Source organism: Arvicanthis niloticus, chromosome 27 (assembly GCF_011762505.2).
Source record: "Arvicanthis niloticus isolate mArvNil1 chromosome 27, mArvNil1.pat.X, whole genome shotgun sequence".
Taxonomy (NCBI): Eukaryota; Metazoa; Chordata; class Mammalia; order Rodentia; family Muridae; genus Arvicanthis; species Arvicanthis niloticus.
The window spans coordinates 16,160,951-16,187,476 of NC_133435.1; the positions used below are offsets into that span (position 1 = coordinate 16,160,951).

General features: G+C 45.4%; 1 protein-coding gene across 1 annotated transcript in view; it reads left to right on the forward strand.

Annotated features, from left to right (window-relative positions):
* The window catches only part of Myo1e (myosin IE), a 191,202-nt gene that overhangs the window by 54,014 nt on the left and 110,662 nt on the right, over positions 1-26,526 (forward strand). Inside the window, exon 2 of the mRNA XM_076926187.1 lies at positions 23,038-23,181. Within this exon, the coding sequence (XP_076782302.1) occupies positions 23,038-23,181 (144 nt within the window). The remainder of the gene's footprint in view (positions 1-23,037; positions 23,182-26,526) is intronic.

Below are 26,526 nucleotides of genomic sequence, written 5' to 3' on the forward strand. Positions count from 1 at the left end.
CTCACATCGAATGTCTTCATTTTGCAGCTGGGCATTGAAGTTTTGGAAGAAAACTGTTAAAGTAAGGAAAAAAAAAACAGAGGAAATTTAGTCAGCTTAATTTAAATGGAATGAATGAAGAAACAAGGTTCGGAAATGAAGGAGAGCACTGTCTAAGCAGGGCCGGCAGGTTAGGGTTGACTTGCTTGGGAAGATCAGTGATGTGTATGTTCTCACCTTACCTGGCAACTCGGAGTAATATTTCACAGCTTGGTGTGAATTACGTCTGTATTCTCTTTCCTGACTAAGTCACTAGCTCCTGTCCGTGTTTTTTATATTGTGAGAGAATTGAATCTCATGTTAACAAACCACAATGAGACTGTAAATTCGGATTTAAGTAATTAATTTGTGAACCTCTGTGCCTTAAAAACAAAACAAAACAACTTCTTATATCCCCAGGGCCTATTACAGTATCCAGCACAAGTCTGATGTCTGGGTTAAAGGACTGGGTTAGTGAACGGGTAAGAAAACCAGGCTGTGGTTAACGGGAGAGATTGGAAGAGTATGCACAGCTGTCATTCTGTCATCAAAGAATGCTCCCTGGCCATTGCTGTTTGTGTTTCTGAGTCCTGAGGAATTTGGGGTAGCAGTTCCCTATGGGAACGTGAATGGCCAGAGTGCACACCTGGAGGGACAACTTTCTAGTGTGGCTTAGGGACAGATGTTGGCCTCCTTGTCTGCTCTTGTTTTAATTCACATCCCCCATCCCCACATGACTTTAAACAATGCAGTCCCAAAAGACTTCTTCCACCTCCACATTTTAAATAGGTAGTTGTTGAAAGGCTTGGTAGCTGAGGCAGAGAGGAATAGGGTGGAGGGAGGGTGGACCTGCAGGCACGCTGTTGTGCGACTAGCCACCTACTCTCATGCATGTGATAGTTTTGCATATCCTCTGAGCTGATTTCCTCTCAGTCTCCTTTGGACAGTGCTGCCTGGCATTAGCACACAGCTTGACTCATAGCTCTGGATTTCAGCTTCTAAAGCATCCTGTTCCCGCCCTGTGGAAGTGGAAGGCAGCCTTGCAGACGAACAGCATATCTGTCCAGCATCCCTCCCTGGGACACAGCAGTCTTCGAGGAAATCAGCTGCCATGGCTCTGGGAGACCCAGATAGATGTTACTTGGCCCTTTGTCTGTCTGCAAAAATCAGGGGCCAGGAGGAATACAGAATGAGAACCAAGTGGTTTTAAGTTTTAATCTTACCAAAAGCCAGTAAATGGTTAACGTATAGGAAATTTATGTAGCTTCCAAGTATCTCCCCATACATCACTTGTCAGTGAGAACAGAAAAAGTTATTCCTCAGGAAAACAGGGTCAGACATAACCAGGTCCTAAGGATGAACACGATTAGTATCTCTGATGTTACATGATGCCCTGAGAAGGACACCCACTTGCTTGTCTAGAATTCCAGCCCAAATCACAAGAACTGAATCTAATTATGAGCGAACATCAGACAAACCAAACAGGGAGGGAAATTCTCTAAAATAATTGATCTGAATTCTTAAAAAAAAAAAAAAAAAAAAAAAAGCCAACAATCATAGGAAACAAAGGAAAGCTGTTACAAATGAAAGGAGATGAAAGAGGCCTGACAACCAAATGAGACACATTATAATAATCTGGAACTGGGGGCAGAAAGACAGAAAGATGGCTGTGAGAAACACCATTAGTGTCCCTGGAGAGGCGCAAAAGATGCTGCATCCGTGTTGCCTCCTGACCTGCAGTTATAAGAAAACACCCTCTTTAGGAAATACACACTGTAAGTAAGGGACGGGCTCATTATGTGTCCGTCCTCTTTTTATATTTTTGGGCTGGGAGCGTAGCCTTTAAAGGCTAAGCCATCTCTCTGGCCCCCATCTTCTTCAATGCTTCTGGAGGAATCCCAGCAGACGGTGGGCAAAGGACAATGGGAAGAAGAAAGCAACAAACGGATGGAGTGTAAGGAGTTTTTACTTATTTTTGTAACTTTTTGTAGCTAGAAATTGCATCAAAATAAAAGGTCACAAAACCCCTATCTTTATCCTGCCTATAAAAACCAACAAGGGGGAAAAAAGAAGGGAGGGAGGGAGGACTGGCTAGTTATCTTCACTGCCCTGAGAGGCACCATCAGCAACCAAAGAGGAAAGAGAACTCCATTCCCTTTCCGTCCTGTACCCTCTTCTCAACACAGCTGGTGGTTGCTGACCCATTTGGAGGGCAGTTGGGTCCAGGGAGAGAAGTGCATGATGCCAGAGACTGGCTCAACTCTGCCCCGCAGAGCCAAGAAATCTCTCCACAGCAGTTATGGTGGCCGCACATTGAGGTCAGTAGGAAAACAGTCTGTTTGCCTTGTTGAACACTGTGATGAGTGGACAGTGAAGAATGTCCCCCCAGTGAAGGGGATGGCCTGGGAACCCTGCATTCGGTTCTAAATATCCTTGTGAGGCCTGGTGTGGAAAACAGGAAACAGCAGTTAAAAACGGGAAATCGCTTTGGGCTGAATTACTGTAATCCCTCATTTTACTTAGAAGCTGGCATGAACCCTTCATCCACAGCGGGATGCCTCTGGCCTCTCTGTGCCTTGATAATTTTGCCCTTTCACTAGGGTGGAGCATTACCAAGCCCAGAGACATTTAGGCTGGAATTGCTACCTTTAAGTGTGCTTAGAAATTGGGATCTTACAGGGCTGTTTGTTTTCTCCCAGGCTCTCAGATGAAAAAAAAAACAGCCTTAGCAGCTCTGCTACTTTGGGTCCCCTCCTCCTGCCCTCTCTTGTTTTCTGGTAGGCGAGGTTGAGCACACAGAGACTTACAGCCCAGCCTAATAATAATGCCACAGTAAGCAACACGGCTATTATCCTGCAGCTAAACCGAGGTACAGCCCCCAAAGCACCATGCCGGGTGGCATGGTAGGCTGCTTGCTGAGTGAGACTCTGACTTGAGCCTTTCTTTCCTTTGGAAGGAGGGTGGTTTTTCTGTGTGACCTGGACTGCACCCGCTGATGGAGATTCCATCTCGCCGCCTGCTTCCTGTCTCCCATGCCAAGCACTCAGCCATGCCTTCCTGACCCTCCTTGATGGCTTCTATTTTTCCTATTTAATCCTGGCTCTGATCTCTTTCACACAAATCCCATTTTCTAGCCTGGCTGCTCTGTTTAGGGGGGGTTCTCAGAAGACAAGTCCAATCAAACACAAGCAAAATGATTAATCATTTCTTTTTTGAGTCTCCCTCTCCTTTCTCCCTCAGCGGCATCTGTTTCTGCCTTTCTCCCTCTTCGGTGATCAAACTTATTCGAGATCTTAAACTCAAATCTGATATCCCAGCAACCCACTGGGATGATTCAACCTTAGTGATTTTTTTTTTTTTTTAAAAAACATGAATTCATTGGATACACATTTACAAAGCTGTGTGTGTGCTTGGTTCTTTGTTAGAATAACCCAGGCACAAGGTTGAAGCAAATTCAGCCCCGAAATGGCTTCCAATTATAGAAAGAAGAGGTGTAAATAGACTTGACTATGAGGTGGGAATAGAAAGGAGAAGATTCCTTGGGATTTGTGGCTGGCGAAGAGGCAGCATGCGCCTTAGGTCCTCACAGACTAGATTGACAGGGACCATTCACTCTGAGTAGCAGTGTTATGACCAGGGGCAGACTTTCCAGTGACTACCAGCTAGGCTAGTGGCAAGCAACCTGGGGTGCTGGCAAGACAGCTGGGCTTTGCATGTGCATTTCACTGCCTAGTCATAAAGACCATCTTTCCCTAGAGGTAAGAGAACCCCAGTGTGTGTGAACACCACTGTATGGGGGTAGGAAAGACAGGACATAGGGACTTTAGAAAGTCCACGTGCCTCTATGAATTTGCAAAGTGGAGTGGAGAGGCAAACCAGATTAGCATTCCCAGGACAGGTACACTTTATTAGCCAGAGGGATTAATTTCCAAGTTCAGCCAGCAAGTGTTCAAGTAGGGCAGTTAGGCAGCAAGCATCGTCACTCTGTCCAGATGCTCTCCATATTTGGAACAAGAAGCAGAGAGCTTCCAGGGAGGGGAAGGTTTAGTGGACACTGGCTGCAAATTCATTCCATTCAGATTGGGACAGGCACCTGCATTGGATGAGGCAGATCCAAATATCTAAGTGACTCCCAAGAGACATAGTCATTCTATAGAATCCATGCCATGCGTCTCAAATGTCATTATGGTTGTCAGTTGTTTGACATAATCAGAGGTAATTGATAAAAATCTGTACATAATTAGCAGGTGCGTGATTGACCAATGCAAAGAAATCATGGTCTGAGGTTCTGTAGACGGGTCAGACTTCTGCTAAGTCAGATGCAAACATGACTCCTGATTCTGATTTATCCTCCTCCTCCTCTTCCTCCAGCCACTCCTCTCCCCCCCCCTTCTTTTTCTATTTATTTACTATTTATCTATTTGTTTGTTTCAAGGCAGGGTTTCTCTGTGTGTAGCCCTGGTTGTCCTGGAACTCACTCTATAGGCCAGGCAAGCCTTGAACTAAGAGATCTGCCTGCCTCTGCCTCCCAGATGCTAGGATTAAAACCTGTGCTGTTACCACCCAGTGATTCTTCCTTTTAAAAATTACAGTATTTTACTCCTTTTAAGAAGGGAGGGACAGGTGGTACAGGTGCTACAGCGCACGTCTAGAGGTCAAAAGACAACCTATAGGGATTGGTTCTCCTGTTTCATCATGTGGTCCCGGGAATGGAACTCAGGTTAGAGGGCAAGTGCCTTTGCTCACTGAGCCATCTTTTTTTTTTTTTTTTTTTTTTTTTTTTTTTTTTTTTTAAATTGGTTTTTCGAGACAGGGTTTCTCTGTGTAGCCCTGGCTGTCCTGGAACTCACTCTGTAGACCAGGCTGGCCTCGAACTCAGAAATTCGCCTGCCTCTGCCTCCCAAGTGCTGAGATTAAAGGCGTGTGCCACCACTGCCCAGCTCACTGAGCCATCTTGCTGGCCCAGATGCAATGACTGCTGAGGGCTTTCGAGGCTTTCTTGGAATTCTCTGTGATGTGACCTAAGTTGTCATCAGAGGCTTAATAGTTTATATCGTTTGCGAGTTACTACAGACTTTCAGTTTCAGCAGTGAGCAGCCGTAGTCTATGCTCTGTGTAGAAAGGAGGTATTTTTGCTGGAAATCTAATCTCTGATTTTGAATTTACCTCTGCTTCCTATCTCCTTTATCACCCACTAGTTTTCAGGCTTTGCTGAGAAAATTAAGTGAACTCTCATGTCTAAAGTGCCCAGAACAGTGTTTGACATGGTGAATTCCTCGTGTGTGTGTGTGTGTGTGTGTGTGTGTGTGTGTGTGTGTGTTGTGTTGTGTCTGTCTGTTTGTCTGTCTGTCTCTTATATGGGTGAATTCCTCTGTGTGTGTGTGTCTGTCTGTCATATGGCAGTGGGGGAGGGTTGCACACATATAGTACTCATGTGGAGGTCAGAGGACAACCTCAGATGTCAGTCTGTCCTCAGGCACCTTCATTTATAGTCTCAGGCAGGGTGTCACATTGGTCTGGAGCTTCTTTGAATAGGCCAGGCTAACTGCTCGGTGGAGTCTCCCATCCTACATCACTGGAATGACAGGCACACCATTCTTACCTTTTTTATATGGGTTCTCGGGACCTGAACTCAGGTCCTTATGCTTAGATGTGCCTTATCAACTGAGGCCTCTCCCAGTGCCTCCCAGTGAGCTCTTGATAAAGGTAACTGGGGTGGGACAGTGGTTCATACTAGCCTTGTGTGCCTTCCAGCTGGTAGATTGGGGTGGATGCTGTCTGCTTTTTTGTTTTCTTTTTTTCTTTTTCATGGAAAAACAAAGTAGGGTGTGTGATGAATCCTGAATTTTTATTTTCTCCCATTAAAACCAACAAGTATAGATGTATTCCTTACCTGGGGCATTGCCGCTCAACCCGAGAACACCCCTTTCCAAACTGCTCATTGGGAGCTCTCCTCTTTGTCAGCCCCCTTTCCCCACTGCCACCTACTCAGACACTCTGTCCAAGTTCTCTCTTTAAGAGCCTCAAGTCCTAGAAAGTCTGCCCTGTCTTTGGCAGTGAGCGTGAATGATATGGGCCATAGATAGTGGGGTGTTCAGATAAGGAGTCCCACCCCCGTGCCCATAGTGGCAGGCCCTGGTCATTTTGCAGTCTCGCTTAGTTGCTGGAGCAATGTTACGATTCTGTTAAGATTTTCGTCATAGCAGTCAGGAAACTCATGTGAGGGTTGCTGCCGGACCTTCACTGTGCTCAGGGAAAGCTCAGCCCTTACAATGGGGCCTTTGAGAGCCTGGCCCAGAGCTGGGCAGTGATTCAGCCTATTCAAAACACAATGGGGCAACACAGAATAGAAAGGAACTGCACATTGTTTTCGGGTCCCTCTGCCATCTGTAGCATTCCTGTGCCCAGCGTTAGTTGTGTTTCTCTGGTGACACACTTTTAATTTCACAGCATACCCTACCTGCTCGCTTGGCAGCGTCACTTCCCAGACAGATCCATTGGTGTGTGCAAGCCCACAGCCAGCAAGTTCTCAGAAGTACTCTTAAGAATGGGCGATTCAACTTTGGCTTAACCGGGCATGGTGGTGACGATAATTCCTGCACTTGGAAGATGGAGGCAGCAGAGACAAAAGTAGAAGGCCATCTTCTCAGCTACTGTCAAGACACCCTGCCTTAAAAACAAACCAGACCTCCCCATGAAACAAAGCAAAACAAAACAAAACACAGACTTTGACTGTGAGGTGAGAAAACATCAATTGGGTATATGAAAGGTATTCAAATCACTCTTAAAAACCAACAATTTGCCATAAAATATAGAGTCTGGGGAGATGGCTCAGTTGGTGAAGTGTTTGTCTGGTGAACAGGGAGACCTGAGTTTGATCCCCAGCGCCCACATAAAGAGCTGGGTGTGTGGGCGCACATTAGTATTCAGCATTGAAGAAGTGGACAAAAGAACTCTCTTGGGGCTCACTGGCCAGCTGGTCGAGCCTAGTGAGTGAGCTTCGGGCCAATGAGAGACCCTATGTCAAAGGAGCAGACAGCCTCCCGAGAATGACACCCAACATTGTCCTCTGGCCTTCATATGAACACACGCATACACAAGACTTTTCTTTTTTAATATTTATTTTATTGTATGCATAGGAGTGTTTTGCTTGCATGTACACTTGTCTACCACACGTATGCCTGGTACCTACAGAGATCAGAAGATAGCATCAGTTTCCTTGGAACTGGAGTTATGGGTGGTTGTGAGCCACCATGTGGGTGCTGAGAACTGGACCTGGGTCCTCTGCAAGAGCAACAAGGGTTCTTAACTAATGAGCCATCTTTCCAGCCATTGGCCTATACTCCAGCCTGAGCCCTAATCCCCTTAACCCCCTCCCAGCCATTTCTGTCTCTGTCGCCACCTTCCTCCCCATTCCTTCTCTCTTTCTAACCCAGCTGCACTTGAACTCTCCAGCCTTCTGACTCAGTCCAAGTTCAGGGGTTACAATGTAAGCCACCACACCCGCTCTAAGAGGCTGAATGGTGGGTAGGCATTTTGAAAGCTGAATTTACCACTTGTAGACATACCAAGCCAGACGAGCTGTGGTTGCCTCACAGTGGAGACTGGAAGGAACCATTTTCCCTGATTTTTTTTTTCCCTTTAGAACATGTACAGAATTTTATTTTATTTATCCACATGACTCACTCTGGGATCAAACATCTTTTCTTTGTTGTGTGTTTAGATCTCGGATTGTTTTATTTCCTCGCTTCCTTAATGTTTTCCTCATGTTTAAGTCACTCGCCTTTTATCTCTCTCAGCATCTCCAGCTATTTCGTTCTTTTCTAACCTTTGTTCTCCTTCTCGATGCATGGAATTTAAAAACAATAAGTTGAGATGCATTTTCTTTCTCAGTGTAAAGTGAGTGGCTACTTCAGGATCGCACACAGAGCTAGTCTCCGCCGAACAAAAGCCTGAAGACTTTTCAGTTTGGCTCCCATGCAGTCTTGGGGTGTGGGATATTTGATTAATAAGTAATCCGGTGCTTTGGCCCAACTCCCAGGAAGGAAAAAGGGTCACAGACCAGGGAGAACGTTGCGTATTTCCTGGTATTTTTGGGACATTTGCACACATGGAGGTGGAATATACAGTACCACCACTTTCAGCACGTTTCTGCAAGTAGAAACTATCTATACAAATGTGTTTGTGAATAACCGTGTGGTCTGGCGGGCCGTTTCTCAGCACAGCTTCCTGGGACCTGTCGCATGGTACCTTCTGTTTTTCTATTCACTGTCACAGTCAGAATGGAGCCGTGTCATCTGCATAAAGAGTTGATACATTCTTTTCCACCTCACAGAGGGAGGATGTGAGTCAAACTGCTCTGTGGTATTATGCATGGTCAAGACCAGTGAGGCCAGCTTTAGAGAGCAGTGGGCAAATTGACTTTGCAAACAGCACACATTCTTTTTCTTTAGAGGCTGCAGAGATGGCTCAGCGGGGCAAAATACTTACCTTGCAAGCATGAGGACCTGCAGAACTCAAGTGAAAAGCTTGGTGTTAGCAACCGCTTGTAATCCCAGCTCTGGAGAGGCATGCACTGGATCTCTGCGATTCCTTGGCCAACACCCATGCTTGGCCTCTGGCTTCTACATGCATGTATATATGTATTTGAGCATGTCTGCAGACTCTCCCTCCCACCCCCCACACACATTTCCTTCAGCAAATTCCTAGCTAATTACTTTGGCAATTGGTATCCTATGTTGTCTGTTTTGTCTGGGTGTGGATTTCTTTTAATATATGTGACTCCCCTGGTGGGATTTAGGTACCTTGCTTCAAAGAAAAGTCAAAATCTATCTATTCCCCCTATCCCCACACATACATGTAAAATTTGGGTGAGAAGCCTGAAGACCAGAACAGGAGAGAAAACTAAATAAGACCCGTGTCACAGGAAGGACTGCTCCGCAGTTCTGGCCGCCCAGTGACTGTTAACTGCTAGAGATCAGTCAGGGTGTGTTGGACGCATCCTTTTGTTTATAGCATGACAAGGTCTGTTTCACAGCCAAGGTAACTCTTCCTCTAGTTCACCAATATGGCGCCTAAATGCAAGTTCTCTCTCTCCCTCTGTCCCTCCCCTCCTGCTTCCTTCCCTTTCCCTTCCTCTCCCCCCCCACACACATTAGTCTTTAATAAATAAATAGATACAAGGTGCCAAACCCCTAACTTAGCTCTTGGTACATAGATGGGGCTCACGAGAAGTTACACACCTGGAAGTGACATGGGTGACCTTTTCGGTGTGTCACAGAATACAGTAAGAAATAAGTAAAAGGGCTGGAGAGATGGCTCAGCAGTTAAGAGCACTGGCTGCTCTTCCAGAGGTCCTGAGTTCAATTCCCAACAACTACATGGTTGCTCACAACCATCTGTAATGGGGTCCGATGCCCTCTTCTGGTGTGTCTGAAGAGAGCAAAAGTCTACAGTGTATTCACATACATAAAATAAATAAATCTTAAAAAAAGAAAGAAAGAAAGAAAGAAAGAAGTAACAATAACCAGAAGTTTGCTCACATGGAGACTTCTGCACAGTTGTGACAGTGTCTTGGTGCGACTTATCCATGCCCTGCAGTCCCATCAGACACCGCCAGCTCACGTTTCCTTTTCAATTTTAGTGATTCTTATAGAAGAAAGTAAGTATCAGAAGGACCATTGTGAAATTCCATAGCCAGAGGTCTCAAGGCAGATGGCTGCTTCCTGATTTCTGCAGACCATCCCCTACTTTTATTTTTTTATCTATGTTATTGCTGGTTTTTGTTTGTTTGTTTGTTTGCTTGCTTGCTTGCTTGTTTTGCTTCATTTTTAAGGCAATGCCCAGGCTTCCCAACCCACCTCCAGCTCATAAACAGATCTCTGTGGAGGCTGAAGCTGCCAGGAAAGTGTTCCCCAAAGTGAGACTGTGTGGGGTCACCCACTGAAAGGCTGTATTAGGATGTGTTATCTGTCTAGTTCACATTAAGAAACCGGGAAGAGCGTAGAAGGAGGAGCTGGGGTGGAGATGATCCAGATGTGCTGTTTACACGAGTGACATTTCATGATATTCTTTAAAATAATAATAACAATAATAATAAGGAGAGGCGGTTGTGGAGCCCTGCCTTTGATCCCATCACCCAGGAGACAGGTCTCTGAGAGTTCGAGAGCAGCCTGGTCCACGTAGAAAGTTCCAAACCATTTCTGTTCAGGGCGACCATGAGAGCTTGCCTCAACAAATAAACTAGGAAGAAGTTAAGCTCCTCCAATCTTGATTCTGTGGATGGGTACCAGGGTTCTCACCCAGTCTGAGTGCCAGGGAGTCAAGTCAAATTCTGGTCCTGATTCCTCCAGAAACAGTTCTGTGGATCTGATGGGTCATCTCAGTGGCCCCAGATTCCTTCCTTGTCTGTGAAGAGCTTCGGACTGGATAGCTAATGGAGACGACACTTTCTAAGTAGAGTCAAAATTGTAGGGTTTTGAATACGAATATATAAATATTTGGGAGCCTTGGAAGATGGCTTAGTGGGTGAATTAATTGCCAGACAATCGAAAGCCTTTTTTATAAAGATATTTGATCTTTATCATCTACATAAAAAGCCAGGAATGTGGGACACAATTGTGATCTCAACAATAATGAGACAGGACAAAAGGATTCCTGGGGCTTGCTTGCCAGACATTCTAACCTAATCACGAGGTTCTGGCTGCAATGAGAGAGACGCTGCTTCAAAACCAAAGCGAATAGCACCTGATGGACGTCACACGAGGCTGACCTCTGGCCTTTTCGAGCACCTGCACACATATCTAATATGCATCTGCATATGTGCACACAGCGTTCTGCCCCGGGCTGGTGGTTTAATTGGGTTCTGAGAAGGCATGCTTAGCCTCCCTCAAGCCCTGGGGTTCAATCCCCAGCATGACAGAAAGAAACCAGGCATAGTGTCTGTAAGGTGGAGAGGTTGTGTAACCTGCCCAGGGGCTGTTTTTTACTGTAGATCTTGAAACCTCTGGCTTTCTTCAGTGTTTAGTTGTAAGCCTCTGTAGTCAGAACACTTCCTCCTTGAAGAGGGTGTTTCTTCTTCTCTGTGTAACAGTTCATACCTTCCTTTCCAGTTTGGATCATGTGTAGTTGCCTACACTTAAACCTTGACACCTTTGTGTGGCCACCACAGAATCACACTGTGATTAGCTCACTCGGAATTCAGGATTAGCTCACCGGGCCGGATCATCCAAATCAGTGTTCTTGTAAAGCTACTACCAGAACTTGCTTACTGAATTGGGAGTGTGTCTGTGGCTCTGCCCTGCCTGCAGTGGTTAGCACTCTAGACACTGAGTTGGGGTGTGTGCCCCTAGCAAGAGCCCCTTCGGAGCCCGTCAAGAATGGACGGGTCTCTGCTTGTTGCTCCACAGGCCCTGCAACCTCTCCAACCTCTGGCCACAGCACACTGCCTCTTTCAGACTGGACTTGCAACTTGGGTGTAGCTTCTGTGAGATAGCCCTTAACAAAGGCATCAGAAGATAGCCATCTGCCTTCTGGTTGTACACTGGGGCTTTTAATTTCATCACGCACATTTTTGACATTTCTTGCCCCGCTCCCCCCTATACGTCTTCAAAGTTCCTTGAGCCCCAAGCCCACGTTTATCCCTTTCTAGGTGTGAGTCATAAATGAAAAAGACAGGAAAGGGCCTGAGCTCTCCCATCAGATAATGAGTGGAGAGAAAAGGGCTTGCCTGTGGCTCCTAACACTAATCAGAACCGCTAATCTGCTAGGTTCCTGCATCTCCACAACCCTGTCAGCCATCACCACTGTAGTCCAGAATCTCTCTGATCCGGTAAGCACTTTCCCCTAGTACCTGAAGGGTTCTGAGAATGAGGCCTGTATGGTTCGAAAGGACTGTATTTACTGGAGCAGAGATCAGGCATCCCGAGGAGCCCTCTACATTCCTGTCAGAAACAGGGATTGCTTGCTCCTGGGTTTGGTTTAGCTGTGTGAGTCAGTGGTGCCCAGGTAACCTTGTTCTTCAGCTCAGCTCTTCTCCCGGACTTACTACACCATAGCCAGCGTGTCATAGCAGTGTGCCGCCGCCACAAAGCTTCCGTCACTCCCAGAGGCCGTTCATCACTGAGAGCCTTGCTCCAGTTAGCACATCCTGACGCAGCACCCCCAGGAGGCCTGTGATATACAAGCATGTTACTGTTCTTTTTTTTCTTTTATTACTTTTTTGGGAATTTCATACATGAGTACTGTATTTACACCGTTTCTGCCCCTCCCTCCTCTTAACCCAGCTCTTCCCATAACCCTACCCACTCCCTCTCACATTCAAAACTTTTTCTTCAATTACACACTCACACATACACATGCATCCATATATACCTACTAAATATACATTTAATATACATTTAGTGTTGCTTGTATGTGTTTAGGTCCGACCACTTGGGATTGGAGATCCCGTCAGCAAAGAACTCGTCTTTGGAGAAAACGTATTCTCTCTCTTTCTCTCAGCAACCTTGATTGGCAGTAGCTCTCCATCTAGGACTGATGCCTTGTGAAATCTCTCCTAGCCTCTCTGGCAGGTCTTGTTTAGGCACCCTTATTGTTGAGACTCAGGGATGCATTTTCCCTGTCGTGTATAGGAAACACTATCTCCACAGGCATTCTGATCTGCTGGCTTTTAACCAATGGTCTGGCCCCCTTCTGGAGCTATTTTGTGACCCTTGGGCATGTTGTAGATGTACCAACTAGGCCAGGCACCCCATGGTTTGTGTTCTTGTAGTGCTCTGTGTTAGCTTTTCAAAACTGTAGGTGGGTAGAGGAGATTGCTCAGTTGGTAAAATGCTTGCTATGAAGACACAGGAACCTGAGTTCAGATCTAGCATCTACATAAAATCAGCACACTGCATGCCTTGTAATCCCACCACTGGGGAGATGGAGGCAGGAGGATCCCTGAGCCTTGCTTGTTAGTCAGCTAGTCTAACCATTCTGCAAGCTCCAGGTTTACCGAGTAACCATGTCTCAAAGAATAAGGTGGTGAATGGCTTGGAAGTCACCTGACATCAACCTCCACACGCATGTATCTGACCCCCCTCCCCCGAGTGTGTATGTGTGTGTGTGTGTGTGTGTATTCAAAGAATAGGCAAGAAAAAAAATCCCACCACACTTCTAAAAGCTCTTTTCCCAGTCGAGTCCTCATTGACCTATGCCCACACAATTTTTCAGAAAAGTAAAATACACAAAAGTAAAATAATATTTAAAAAAGATAGGTGTAAGTAGTTGTTTACCACACCTCTACTCCCATTTTGCATAAGTAAAACATTTTTTTGCAGTCAATATAAAAAAGGAGAAAGATGGGAGGGAGACACACACACATACACACACACACACACACAGAGAGAGAGAGAGAAAGAGAGAGAGAGAGAGAGAGAGAGAGAGAGACAGACAGACAGACAGACAGACAGACAAAGAGACAGAGACTACAGGATTTTTAGATAACCCAGGCTGGCCTCAAACTTGATATGTAGCTGACGATGACCTTGAACTTCTGATCCCCTGCCTTCACCTCCCAAGTACAGGGAGGTACCAGTATGCTACAGACCATGCACCATGCTCCACCACACTTGGCTTAAGTGGTGCTTGGGGTCAAACCCAGGGCTGTGTGCATGCTAGACGGACACTCTATAAACTGAGCGCTCCCTGACCCCCCACCCCCAGCAGAGAGAGGCTGCTGGTCATGTTGATAACACACTCTACTGATAGATTCGTTCTCTCAGAATAACAGTACATTTAGGAACTGCTGGGGTCCAGAGTTTATGTAGAAATCATTCATTTACCTTCTGGTTTTGCTTCTGTTTCAGTCAGTGGCACGAACAAGAGCCATGGGAAGCCGGTCTTCCCTTGCTTCTTCAGCTTGCCTGCCTGATGACTTTGGTCTCAGCAGTCAATTAGAGAAACCGCTTACTTAGCTGTGCTCACCTCAGGAATAATCCATTTCTTTTTCTTTTCTTTTTTTTTTTTTTTCTGGTTTTTTTCGAGACAGGGTTTCTCTGTATAGTCCTGGCTATCCTGGAACTCTGTAGACCAGGCTGGCCTCGAACTCAGAAATCCGCCTGCCTCTGCCTCCCAAGTGCTGGGATTAAAGGCATGTGCCACCACCGCCCGGTGCTTGCTTTTTTTTTTTTTTTTTTTTTTTTTTTAAAAGATATTTATTGCTGCATTTCTTTAGTTCTGTGTTGGGAGTGGGATGTAAGGGGTGTGAGCGGACAGCCTGCTGGAGTCTGATCTCACCTTGCACCATACTCAGGTTGTAAGGTTGGGTAGCAAGCTTTACACGGTGTTGTCTCACTGGCTCCAAGATAAAAAAAAAATTTAATAAGAAATTCAGAGAGACAGGGCAGAAAGGGCGAAATAGTTTGAAAAGACTGAGATGACAATCTCAGTGTGTGTGTGTGTGTGTGTGTGTGTACACACCACCGTGCACACACATAAGGAGGCCAGTGGACAAACTCCGAATGATCCATTTCTAACCAAGGATTAGGACATGGAGTGAAGTGGGGCTTTCCCTTGTGACTCTTGTTAGTGACAGCCTTGTCAAGGAGGTGCCCAACCCAAGTCACATTTGAATATGTGTAGTTTCCTCATTGTGAAGAATAATCTTATGTGGAACTGGCCTTGCCCAACTTGTATGTGAGTGAGATCCTGTGCTCAAGCTGATTGGTCCAGACATGTTCCACCCACCTGACTCACCTGAGACTTTTGTACTTGAATGCAGGCAGGAACGGTGGGGTACTTTCTGAGGAGCACTGGGTTATCTGAGGAACACTACCTAGAGCTTCAGCTAAGGAGACAAAGCCTGCCATTGGGTGACCAGTCCATCCCTAGTTTGATTAGAAGATAGAGGTGAGGGTTAAACACACATTTGCCATGTGTGCAGATTACAGCCACCCAGTTCATTTTGATTTGTAGCTGGAAACGTACTTTCCCCAACTAAAGTCTGGCTATTACCCTTGGGTAGACTGAAGAGTTAAGAGAAGGATGGCCACGCTGGGTGTAGTGGTGCATACCTATAATTTTCAAACTCCGGAGGACCAGGAGTTCAAGGACAGCCTTGGCTGTATAGCAGGTTTGAGGCCAGCCTTGGCTATGTGCTTCAAAAAGCCAGGGAGAAGGGATATCTGTGAGGAGAATGCTTTTTCCGTGTTGACTTCCTGAGGTTGAAGACAAGTAGGTCAACTTTGGAAACCTCTTGGTGAAGCCTCCGGGCTCAAAGTCCCCATTCATCCTCCCAGTAGCTGCTACAGTGTGGTAACTATGTAGCTAAGATATCCTGAGATGAGCAAAAGAGACAGGTCTCACAGAGTAGCCCAGGTTGGCCTCAAACTTGAATGATCTTCCTAGCCCAGCCTCCTGAGTACTGGGATTACAGGTGTGAACCAACACATACAGGTTCATTAGTCATCCTGTATCCACTCAACTTGTACTGGTTGACACATAGTACTGTGTGTCAAACACTGACCTGCATCCTGGCTGCTGGGGACACCTCAGGGGACAGATGTCCTCTGAAGACTGACTCCACACTATGGAGCTTGGTCTTGTTGGAGGCCATGTTGAACAAGGCTATTCTGTGAGTTCCGAGCTTTGGGGCTCTGCACCAATTCTCTCTATGTTATGCATGCTTCTCCCTGAGTAGAAATATCTCATGGCGTTTTTATACTAATGAAAGAACACAGTTTACAGCCAGTGAGGTAGTGGCTTCTATATCATTCATTCAACAAGTATGTGTGAGGCCCCCACAAATGTATCAGTCATTGTACTAGGTCTTGGATAGATGATGAATAGAACATACTTCTGGGAGCCAGGTGGCACACTGCTGTCACATGGGGCGGGGGTGGGGTTCCCAAAGAGGGCAGCCTGGCTGATGGGACAGGAGTTTACAGGCAGGCGTAGGAGGGAGTAGGGAGGAGCTTGCCAGAGAAACAGGGGACACTGTGACTCAGTGATTCCAACACAGACACACAGAGCTAGGAGAAAGCAATTAAAAGAGGGCAGAAGCAAGACAGGGAGGCCTTGCTAGGATTAGATACAAGGCCAGCTGCTGTGTGAAGCACAGCTTCCAGGGTTTTGGCTCTGAAACGATAGACAGTTCCCTGATTTCCTGTCCTACTCCTAAGGGGATCCTCAACACAGTTTCTCAGCTTGGGGCTTACACCCTGGGTAACCTGAGGGTCTTCAGGTAGCCCTGGCTTCCTGAGTTGTTACATTATGAGAACTTGTGGTCCTGGGCACCCAGAATATGTGGGATTGTTTAAACCAGTTCTAGATAAGGGACAAGGAAGACAAATGAGACTTTTGATGAGGACCAGGAGGGCAGGAGCTAGCCTTCCTTTTCTAGAGGTTGAGAGAGAAATGGGTCAGAACCATGCTGGTAATTCTTGAAGGAAGCTGTTTTGGAAAGTGCAAAGAATCGAGAGATGAACAGAATTCCCACTTAAAACTAAAGCATGGGGGGGGGGGCGGGAGGGGGGGAGATCTTCCCATTTGAGACTCCACAGAAAGGAAAAGACTTCTGGGATACAGAGCGTAAGCACCGGCACTCCCATAACTGTCAGAAACAGGTGGGATTGACCCAATAGAGGGCTGCGGCAAATCTGTGTGTGGACACTGCAGCAAGCAAGATGGATGTGCACAATGTGTGTGTGTGTGTGTGTGTGTGTGTGTGTGTGTGTAGGTCAGAAGACAACTTCAGCATCTTCCTCCTCGTGTGAGAAGGTGTCTCTATTGTCATTCTTCTTGGCATAGCATCAGCCTAGCTGGCCCACCAACTTTTGGAAATTCTCCTGTCTCAGATTCCTTTTTCTCCATAGGAATTCTGGGATTACTGACATATATGTGCTACTGTGCCCAACTTTTACGTGGGTTCTGGGAAGTCAAATGCATGCAGGTCCTTGTATAACTTGGCAAATGCTGTAACTACTAAGCTCTCGCCCCAGCTTTTATGTATATTTTAAACCTTTGTATGCATAGTTCTTATTTTTAAAAAAATTTTTTTAAAGCTATTTCTACATAGCGTGGCATTAAAGGAATCACCAAAATAATGTTTTTTGTTTTTTCAAATTTTAATGTATATGAGTACACTGTAGCTGTTTTCGGACATACCAGAAGAGGGCATCAGATCTCAGTATAAATGGTTGTGAGCCCACCATATGACTGCTAGGAATTAAACTCAGAACCTCTAGAAGAGCAGTCAGTGCTCTTAACTGCTGAGCCATCTCTCCAGCCACCCAAAATAATGCTTTTTAAAAGAAGTTTTTAAATTTTTTTTTTAATTTTATGTATATAAGTATTTTGGCTGCATGTATGTAAGTGCATTGAATAAGGGTCTGATGCCCATGGAGACCAGAAGAGGGCACCAGATTCCCTAAAACTACAATTGTAGATGGTTATAAGCAGCTATATGGGTGCTGGGAACCAAACCAAGGTCCTCTGCAAGAGCAGTGAGTGCTCCTAACCACTGAGCCATCTCTCCAGCTCCGTGTGTGTGTGTGTGTGTGTGTGTGTGTGTGTGTGTGTGTGTGTGTGTGTGTGTGTTTTCAACATGGGTTTGTCTGTGCAGACCTGGCACTCTTGGAATTTGCTTTATAGACCAGGCTGGCCTTGAATTCAAAGAGATCCACCTGCTTCTGCTTCCCAAATGCCAGGATTAAAGGTATATGCCACCATTCCTGGCTTGCAGATATGTATCTTAAAGTAAACTCCAGATAAAATTGCCAGATCAAATAGGATATGAATTTTTTTATTTAGTTGACTAGTTTCTGAAATTCTGATACCAATTTTTAGATTGGTCCCTAAAAATATTGTTTGGGAGTCTGTAGGTATATTTTTAGTCTTCCATCTATCCCGACACTGGGCCTGTTGTGTTTCCAGATACATTTAACAGCATCCCTTTTCTTGGCCTCTGAAGGGCATTGCGGGTGAAGGGCTCCTCCTCCCCTGATGAAGTGGGTAAGCCAGAGTTTGCAGAGCCATGGAGCCAGAGCCACCCCGGGGTGTGTGAAACACCAGAGAGGATAATGCTGCCTGTGTGCGCCTGCTGACTCACTTTTGCTCTCCTGGTCCCCACCCTGGTAAACACACACACAGACACACACACAGAAAGAGAGGGGGCTGGTGCTTAAAGCTCCGGCCCCATAGCCTTTCCCTTCTCCTGGTGAGAGAGCCAATGTCTGGGGGCATCAATCCCCCTGAACTAAGCTATCAGATGGGTATAGACATACCCTACTTTCCAGAACCTTCATATGAATTGACTGCTTTTTCTCACGCTGAATGATCATTAGAAACTAACATGGGTCCAAGTTTCTACTTGAGGCCTATCTGACAGGAGAATCCCATAACTGCTGATAGTTTCAGGGCTACCAGTTCTCACTGCTATATACACCCTCTCCATCTCCTTACTCTGTATCCTTTTTGCTTAAAGACTGGCTCTTTAGGGAGACAGAGACAAAAGGAGATATTCCAGAGGGGAGGTGGGGGGAAGGAAGGTCTCTTAGAGCATAGGAAGGGTGACACCATAGGGAAGTTTTGCCCTTGCATCCCACCCAAATGTGCCAGGCTGCTACCATCCAGCCAGGAGTAGGCGGAAAGAAAAAAGGGGAAGCGTGAACATCTGGTCAGGGGGATTTCCCTGGCACTTCCTCACACTTCCAAGTCAGTAGTTGGTGTCCTAGGGCAACTGTCAGCCCACTGGCTCTCCTTAGAGGGCCATAAATGCTGTGCGTGCGCGTGTGTGTGTGTGTGTGTGTGTGTGTGTGTGTGAGATGACCGGCACTCCCTGATTCCAACAGCCTTTGCCATTAACCTGAGTTGTCTCCTATACAGTATCTTACTTACCTTTAAACCCTGCTGGATGCTGAGGTCCACGCATCCCTGGGCACATTATTGCTTTTGGGTCTTCCCTGCTCAGCCCTGGCTCTGCCTACTGACTTCTACTCACCTCCTCCAGCCTAGCTGGGGCAGCTTCCTCTAATCCAGGGTGCTGTCCTCCCTGTCTCCCCTCTGTTCTCTCTACCTTTATCTTATCTGATTTTTAAAAAGTTTTTAAATTAAAATTTTCATTTTTATAAATTAAATTTTGAGGTTAACATACAAAGGAGCAGATCTCTTGCTGGGTTCTTCAGACATCGGTGTTGCTGTATTCTAATCATTCTTGTGATATTTCCTCTCCTGGAAGCATGTTTTCTGTCTCATCTTTGTGCCCAATTGTCTTTTTGTGGTGGGTTGGGAAGGAAAGGAAAAGGAAGCTGAGAAGACGCCTCACAATTTTACAAGATAATTCACAGTGTTGGGGCTGGCTGTGAAGGAATTCACATATGCAGTCATTGTTGCCTGGATTGTCGGGAAAAGAGAAATGGAAATAATTACACACGTGTGTACAGACACACATGATCACACATACACACACACAGATTCATGGCCAATCAGAAATAGAAAAGTTGTTCAGTTAAAAGCAATTCAGTGTTTCAGTCTCTGATGCTGAGTAGTCATTAGTGAAAATAGTGTGTCTTCTGTAGAAAAGATTTTTTAAATTGTATTTTATGTGCATGAATCTTTTGCCTGCATGTATGTTTATGTACAAAATATGTACCTATGCTTGTGGAGACCAGAAGAGGGCGCCAGATTTCACAGAACTGGAGTTAGAGACTTGTGAGCCGCCCTGCGGGTGCTGGGAATTTTCAAGAGCCGCAAGTGCTCCTAACTCCTGATTTGTCTCTCAGCCCTGATGATGTTTTTTTAATGAGGAACTCCACCCAGATACAATCTGGTGTCCTGTTGCCATTTGAGTCTTGATACTCAGGAGTAAAGCCCTGTGCGTTACTGGGAAGGCAGTGGGAAGGAGCCATGTTTGGGCGGGCCTGAAAAGTGAACCTGCTTCACTTGTTGCCTTCGCAGCTTCCTCCCTGGAGGTGGTGTGGCAGTGTGAGTCCCTCTCTTGTCAGGGAATGATGAACGGACTGGTCACAAGGCCACTGGGACTGTCTCCGTCCGAGACGGTGTCATAGTGTGTATGAAGTTGAAAAATCTCTTAAATTGAAATGCTTGCTGACAGCTCGGCTCAGGCACACAATGTTGCTCTGCTGGGTCATGGGGGAGAGAGGTGATGCAGAACAGTTAGTTACCCTTGTGAGGGCAAGAGTGCTTGGAGCTGTGACTGTTTTCGTATTACTATCAAGTCTAGGAAAACATCAGAGTTGGAAGAATAATTTTGTTCTAAATGTGTATCACTTTAGTACCATTGTAAAGTAAAACATAACAAATACCGCCACGCAACAAACACTGTAAGCTGGGTTTGCTTGTAGCAACCACTCTTGGTTTGCGTTCCAGAGAGAAGTGTGGAAAGTGAGAAAAAAGAACATGAGCCACAGGGCTTGTAGCTGGGTTGGTGGTGTGTTTGCCTAGCATGCAGGAAGCTCTGGGTTCCATCCCCAGCACTGCAGAAGCCAGGCATGGTGGCTCATGCCTAGAATCCCAGAACCCAGGAGGTAGAGACAGGAAGGTTGGAAGTTCAAGGTCATTCTCAGCTACATAGTGAATTTGAAGACAGGTGACAATTTTTGATATTAATATCTGCAACAAGGACACACAGCCTCAGCAGGGAGCATTGTTTTGTTTTGTTTTTTTTGTTTTTTTTGTTTTTTGTTTTTACATCAGGAGGAGAAATCAGACTCTGAGACAGCAGGCAGGACTGTGAGATGGCAAAGAGCCAGTGAACCCCATGACTGCCCACATGACATAGGGATCCACATGCCCACATATCCGATGGCACCAGCCTCCCCTGTCCCTTGTCTCTTGTAGACATTAAATAGCCACTCATCATGGCTTTCTAGTTTCCTCAATTGTGTTTACATTTTTCAAAAGGAAAATAAATAACATTTTTTGGCTGTGTGTGTGTGTGTGTGTGTGTGTGTGTGTGTGTGTGTGTTGGAGACGGGTGCAGAGAGCCAGGGAGGAGTACCCTGGGCTCTGCCTGGTTGGAAGAAAGCTCTGGGCTTACGATGGGAGCCCTGTGAGTCAAGCTGTGGGCAGTGCCTTCCCTCTCTGTGCTTGCCACAGAGGAAGGGGGCGTGGTGACGTTTGAGGTAATTTTGCAGAATTGATGTTGTATGTGGTTCTGGGAAAGCCAAATATATCCTATAGACAGTTTCCCTCCACTAGACAGCATGGGTGGTAAACCTTCTAGAACCTTTCTCAACAGCTTGAAGCCCTGGCGTGTGGTGACTTTCCTCTTGGCTGGGTTTTGAGGATTGCTTTTCCCTCTGAACCTCTTGGGCTTCACTTTTAGCAAGGCATCTGTGTTCTCCTCAGACAGCACAAAGCAACTTCATATATTCTCCCTGTGAGGAAGTTAATGTGGCTTCCATCTTGTGTTTTTCTGTCTGTGCTAATTTCACTGTCTGAGCAGCTGGCCTTTCTGGATATCCTTGTCTACAACTTTTCTCTGCTTTGTTGAAACTCCTTCAAGTTAAGAGTTTACACAGTGGGGACAGGGCTGAGCCATGCTTGGTCTGTCACACATAGCACCTCCGTGAAGGCACGTGAAGTGTTGTTAGCAAATGACAATACTCTAGAATCTTTTCTCTTGTCAGGATTACACGTGTATTCAAGTTTCTTTCCTTTTCTTTTTCTGTTTGTTTGTGGAGTTTTTTGCCCTGATGAGTATACATGAAAGTAAATGCCTTTCTTCTAATTTCTCTGGAAAATTCAAATGTTTGATATCTGTTTCAAAGGCCATTGCTTTAGCGTGTCCTAGGGTAAAGTGCCCCATGCCCTTTTTGCATACATTTTGTATGTTTATTTTGTATTTATTTATTTACTATTTGAGACAGTCTTGCTATACATCCCAGACATGTCTGGATCTTACAGTCCTCCTCCCTCAGCCTCTTTGGTGCCGTGATTACAGGGATGGACCACAATGCTCAATTTCGTATGTGTCTGTGTATTAACTGTTAGTGATATGAGAATCACTGTCCGTCACTGCTGGGTGTCCTTCAATGGATGGAAGCCCCCAAATGCAGCCAGTTAAGGTGCTTCCTCCCACCAACCCCAAGACATGCTGGATGTATGGGCACCCTGCTATAGCAATGCCACGTGAGAGGAAGCCCCGCAGCCCAGAGTCTTCAGAGACCTCTCTTACTGCAGAGATAAAAAGCCCTAATGCATACCAGGGCCACGGCCTCACTGGTTCAAGGAATGAGCCCAGGATGAGAGAAGGTCCCACCAAACACAGCATGTTCTGTGACCATGCACAAGCTATTCTGTAAGATTCCTGGCTGGAGTAGTGGGGCCTGACATCCAGTTTGGCATATCTTGAAAAAAATGTAGATGGCCAGTATGAATGGCTATCAAGAAGTTTCAGAAGGAAAAGTAACTCAGATGACTTGAGAAGGTGGCAGTGTGACCTAACTGTAGGCAGTGCACACGCTCATCACTTCTGGATTCAATTCTACACTTTGAAATGTCAAGTTTTTGCTTAATTTTTACTTCACTGGCAAATTAAAGAAACAGATTTTGGTCAGTCCTCCATGTTGGACACCGCAGATGGCCCTCTGTGTTGGGCGCTGTAGATGGACCCTGTCACATGCACAAACCAAGTTTGTTGGTGCATGCCTATAATCTCAACACCCTTAAGGTTAGACAAGAGGATCACAAGCCAAAGTCATCCTTGGCTCCAAATTGAGTTCACACTATCTTGGGCTACATAAGACCCTGTCTGAAATGAACAAATCAACAAGAAAATATTGTTTCAGTAGTACATTAGACCATGGTGACTCTTCCCCACTTATCTATAGGTAGCAAGGTTGAAACTCAAAATCTTTGCTGTGCTTTAATGCATTTTACTTGGGAAGATATGTGTATATTATAATATATACATATGCAAGTGGGTGGGCGGGCCTCTGTGTGTGTGTGTGTGTGTGTGTGAAAACTCCAGGAGAATGTGAGCTATTTTAACCCATTTTGTGTTTTTGTCTCCAGGGCAGCAAAGGTGCCTACCGGTACCATTGGCAGAGTCACAACGTCAAGCATAGTGGTGTGGATGACATGGTACTACTCTCCAAGATCACAGAGAGCTCCATTGTAGAGAACCTGAAGAAGAGATACATGGATGACTATATTTTTGTATCCTTTATCCTGTCCTTTTCACAGCTCCTGGATAAGGCTGTTCCACAGTACCGTGGTTCTCTGCCCAGGAAATCAGAGCTGATACCATTGGCTCTCAGTAGTTTTGCTTTCACAATGAGTGCCGAACTTCCAAGGGCAAAGGCAAGAGTCGAATGTTTTCCTGACATTTCACGAAACCGAAGTGCAGCTCCGCCACAGTGTTCCTTTAAGTTATAGGAGCATGTGTTCTATGTCTAAGGCCTCTGCCTGTCCTGGACAAAGTCCTTCTCTGCTCTGTGGGTGTTGTCCTGATAACATGGTAGAGACTTTTCAGTTCAGACTTGGAAGGTTTGCAGAGATCACCTCATGAACAGAGAAGCTACCTCCCCAGTTTTTCTGAACCTTTATATCTACTGAAGGAAACCCGATAAGGGATGATTGGCTATTGAAAATGCCTGGCGTGTTTCCCCGTTAATCTGCCAGATGGTGTTTTATAATAGGGCTTTTAAAAACACAGAAAGCAAACCTCATGGAAATGTATGTTGACTTCGTGATGAGAAAGAACTGTGTTAGGCGGGGGTGTTCAGCTAGCAGTCAGGACTTTTCTTTGGGACAGCAGTACATTAGAGAAATTGTCACCTGAATTAGTCACAGCCATGAAAGGTTTGTGTTATCTGTACATCAGCATCATAATGCTTAACACTGATGCCACGGTGACCCCAGAGTCTAGGAAACATGGGTGCCTTATGACATAATATGCATCTTGGATTTCACCCAGAATGCCTGGGGAAGTTTTCTCACTAGGGGCTTCTTTTTTTATTATTATTATTTCCAATGCTTACTTGACTATCAGAAGCACGGAAACCTAGGTGGCCATACTTTTACAGGCTGCCTTGGCTGCCCACCCATCACTCTTGCGTTTCAGTATTTAACTCACTAGATACTCAGATTGCAGTGCTCGTTATTTCAAGGTACCATTAGAATCAGTACCATGCTCTTTTTTTTATTTGCCACAAAAGGAATTTTCTCCAAGTATTTGTGCAATTAAATCCCTAATGCCCTGCTTTTAATACTAAAAAAAAATATATGGATTTGTTGACCATTATAATAGCATCATTTAAATTTGTAATGGACAACAAGTTGTTCATATATTTTTAAAGGTTTTAGTTTTGAGGATCTCATTATTTATCCCGGGTGGCCTGGAACTCACTGTGTAGACCAGGCTGGACCTGCTCCTGCCTCCTGAGTGCTTGGATTAGAAGCTTACACCATCATGCCCAAGCAAGTTGTTTTATTTTTATTTTCTAATTATGTAACTATGTGCATGTGTACATGTATGTGTACATGTATGTGTACATGAGGGTCAAAACTCTGGTCCTCTGCAAGAACAGTACAACCTTTTAACCACTGAGCCATCTCTCTAGTCCCTAGAAATATTTTTGGGACACGGTGGGATGTTTCAATATATGTGGACATTATAGAATAATTAAATAAGGCTATTTAACATGTCTGTTACCTCCCCATACTTGGATATGTGGTATGACCATTTAAAAATCTCTAATCTTTTTTTTTTTTTTTTCCCGAGACAGGGTTTCTCTCTAGACCAGGCTGGCCTCAAATTCAAATCCGCCTGCCTCTGCCTCCCAAGTGCTGGAATTAAAGATGTGGGCAACCACTGCCCGGCTCTGTGATCAATTTTGACATGCGTATTTGTTCTGTACAGTCTGGCCAGAGAATTATCTACAATAGCTCCTTTTTTCTTTTCTTCTTTTTTTTTTTTTTTTTTCTTTCCTTCTCCTTTCGTTTTTTTTTGTTTTGTTTTTGAATTAGTTTATTAAGTATGTAACAAGCAAAAGTAGAAAACTGAATAGCACAAGGCAGAGAAAAGCAACATTCTTAGCGTCATTAGCAAAAAAAAAAAAAAAAAAAAGGCAACATCAGCAAACTGAGAGTTAGCCACATCTAGCAGATGGTGACGGGAGACCACATGGAGGCAGTCTATTGGAGTTCCCGATAGAGAGAGACACCGTGGAGCAGTTCTTCCCTTGGGTGAGATTCCCAAGTTAAAAACAACAACAAATAGTAACCGAATGATAATATCCGATTGGGAGCTTACAAACCTGCAGCAGAAACCACCTGGGGCCGTTGAAGCCATCGGCCTGGAGTTTCTGAGCTTCTTGTGGCTGAGCCTCCAGCCTCTTGGTTCTGCTGCAGGTATTTTTACACTGTGGGATAAGCAATAGTTAGGTTGGAAATAGTTTACTTTTTAATAGTTCTCAAGGGCACAATGTTTTTAATGCCCTTAGCTGCTTGCTGATCTCCCTCCGCCAAGTCCCTTGACAGAGCCAGGGGTCCACCTGACCCAGAACAGGCCATTTTAGAATAGCTTGACAATGACATCCTTGGGTCTGAAGAGGGAGTGAGGAGCCACTCAGCTCAAACTGTCACATGGCAATTTGGCAAATGCACTCTCTAGTACCTTTTTTGTTTGTCTGTTTGTTTGGTTTAGTGTTTTGAGACAATATTTCTCTGTGTAGCCCTGGGTGACCTGAAACTCTCTCTGTAGACCAGGCTGGCCTCTGCTTCCCAAGTGCTAGGATGAAAGGCATGCGCCACCACTGCCTGGCACAATATTACATTGTTGTTAAATTAGAGTAGACATCATCCTCTTGATTAGCAGCGGCCTGCAGTTTACAGACAGGTCCTGTCCATCATCATTTTTAAGCTGACATTTCCCTGGAACCTTTGCACTACCAACTTGCTCTGCTCCCCTTAATTTAACTGTATGGGAGCAGGTGTGTGTACTTTCAGTTTCTCCTCTGGTCACACAAACTGAAATCCGTTTATTTCATCTGGATCTAGCATTATCCACGAGTGTTAGGTGTGTGACCCCACGGCACACAGAGACACATAGATAAGGCTGGAAAGAGCTATTGTGGATTGAGGGTCGGGACTGCCTGGCTTCTATCAGCTGAGGTACATACAGCCCAGCTCCAGAAACTGTTTTAAATGTAAGATCAAAAGTTTGCATTATTTAAAGAGAATGGTGATTTTTTTCCCCACTAACCTGTTTTCTGTGTGTCTCATATGTGTTTAGTATGTGCCATACACCCTTATGTGTGTATATGGAGGCCAGAGGAGGACATGGGGGTGTCTTCCTCTCTTGCTCTCCATCTTGGTTCTTGAGGCAGTGTCTCTCTCTCTCTCACTGAACCTGAAGCTCACTGATTTGGCCAGGCTGGTTAGCCAGGGAGCTCCTGACATGGACCTGTCTCTCCCTCCCCAGTGCTGGGGTTACAGGCATGTGCAGTCATGCCGGGCTTTAATGTGTACACTGGGGATTTGAACTCAGGTCATCTCGTT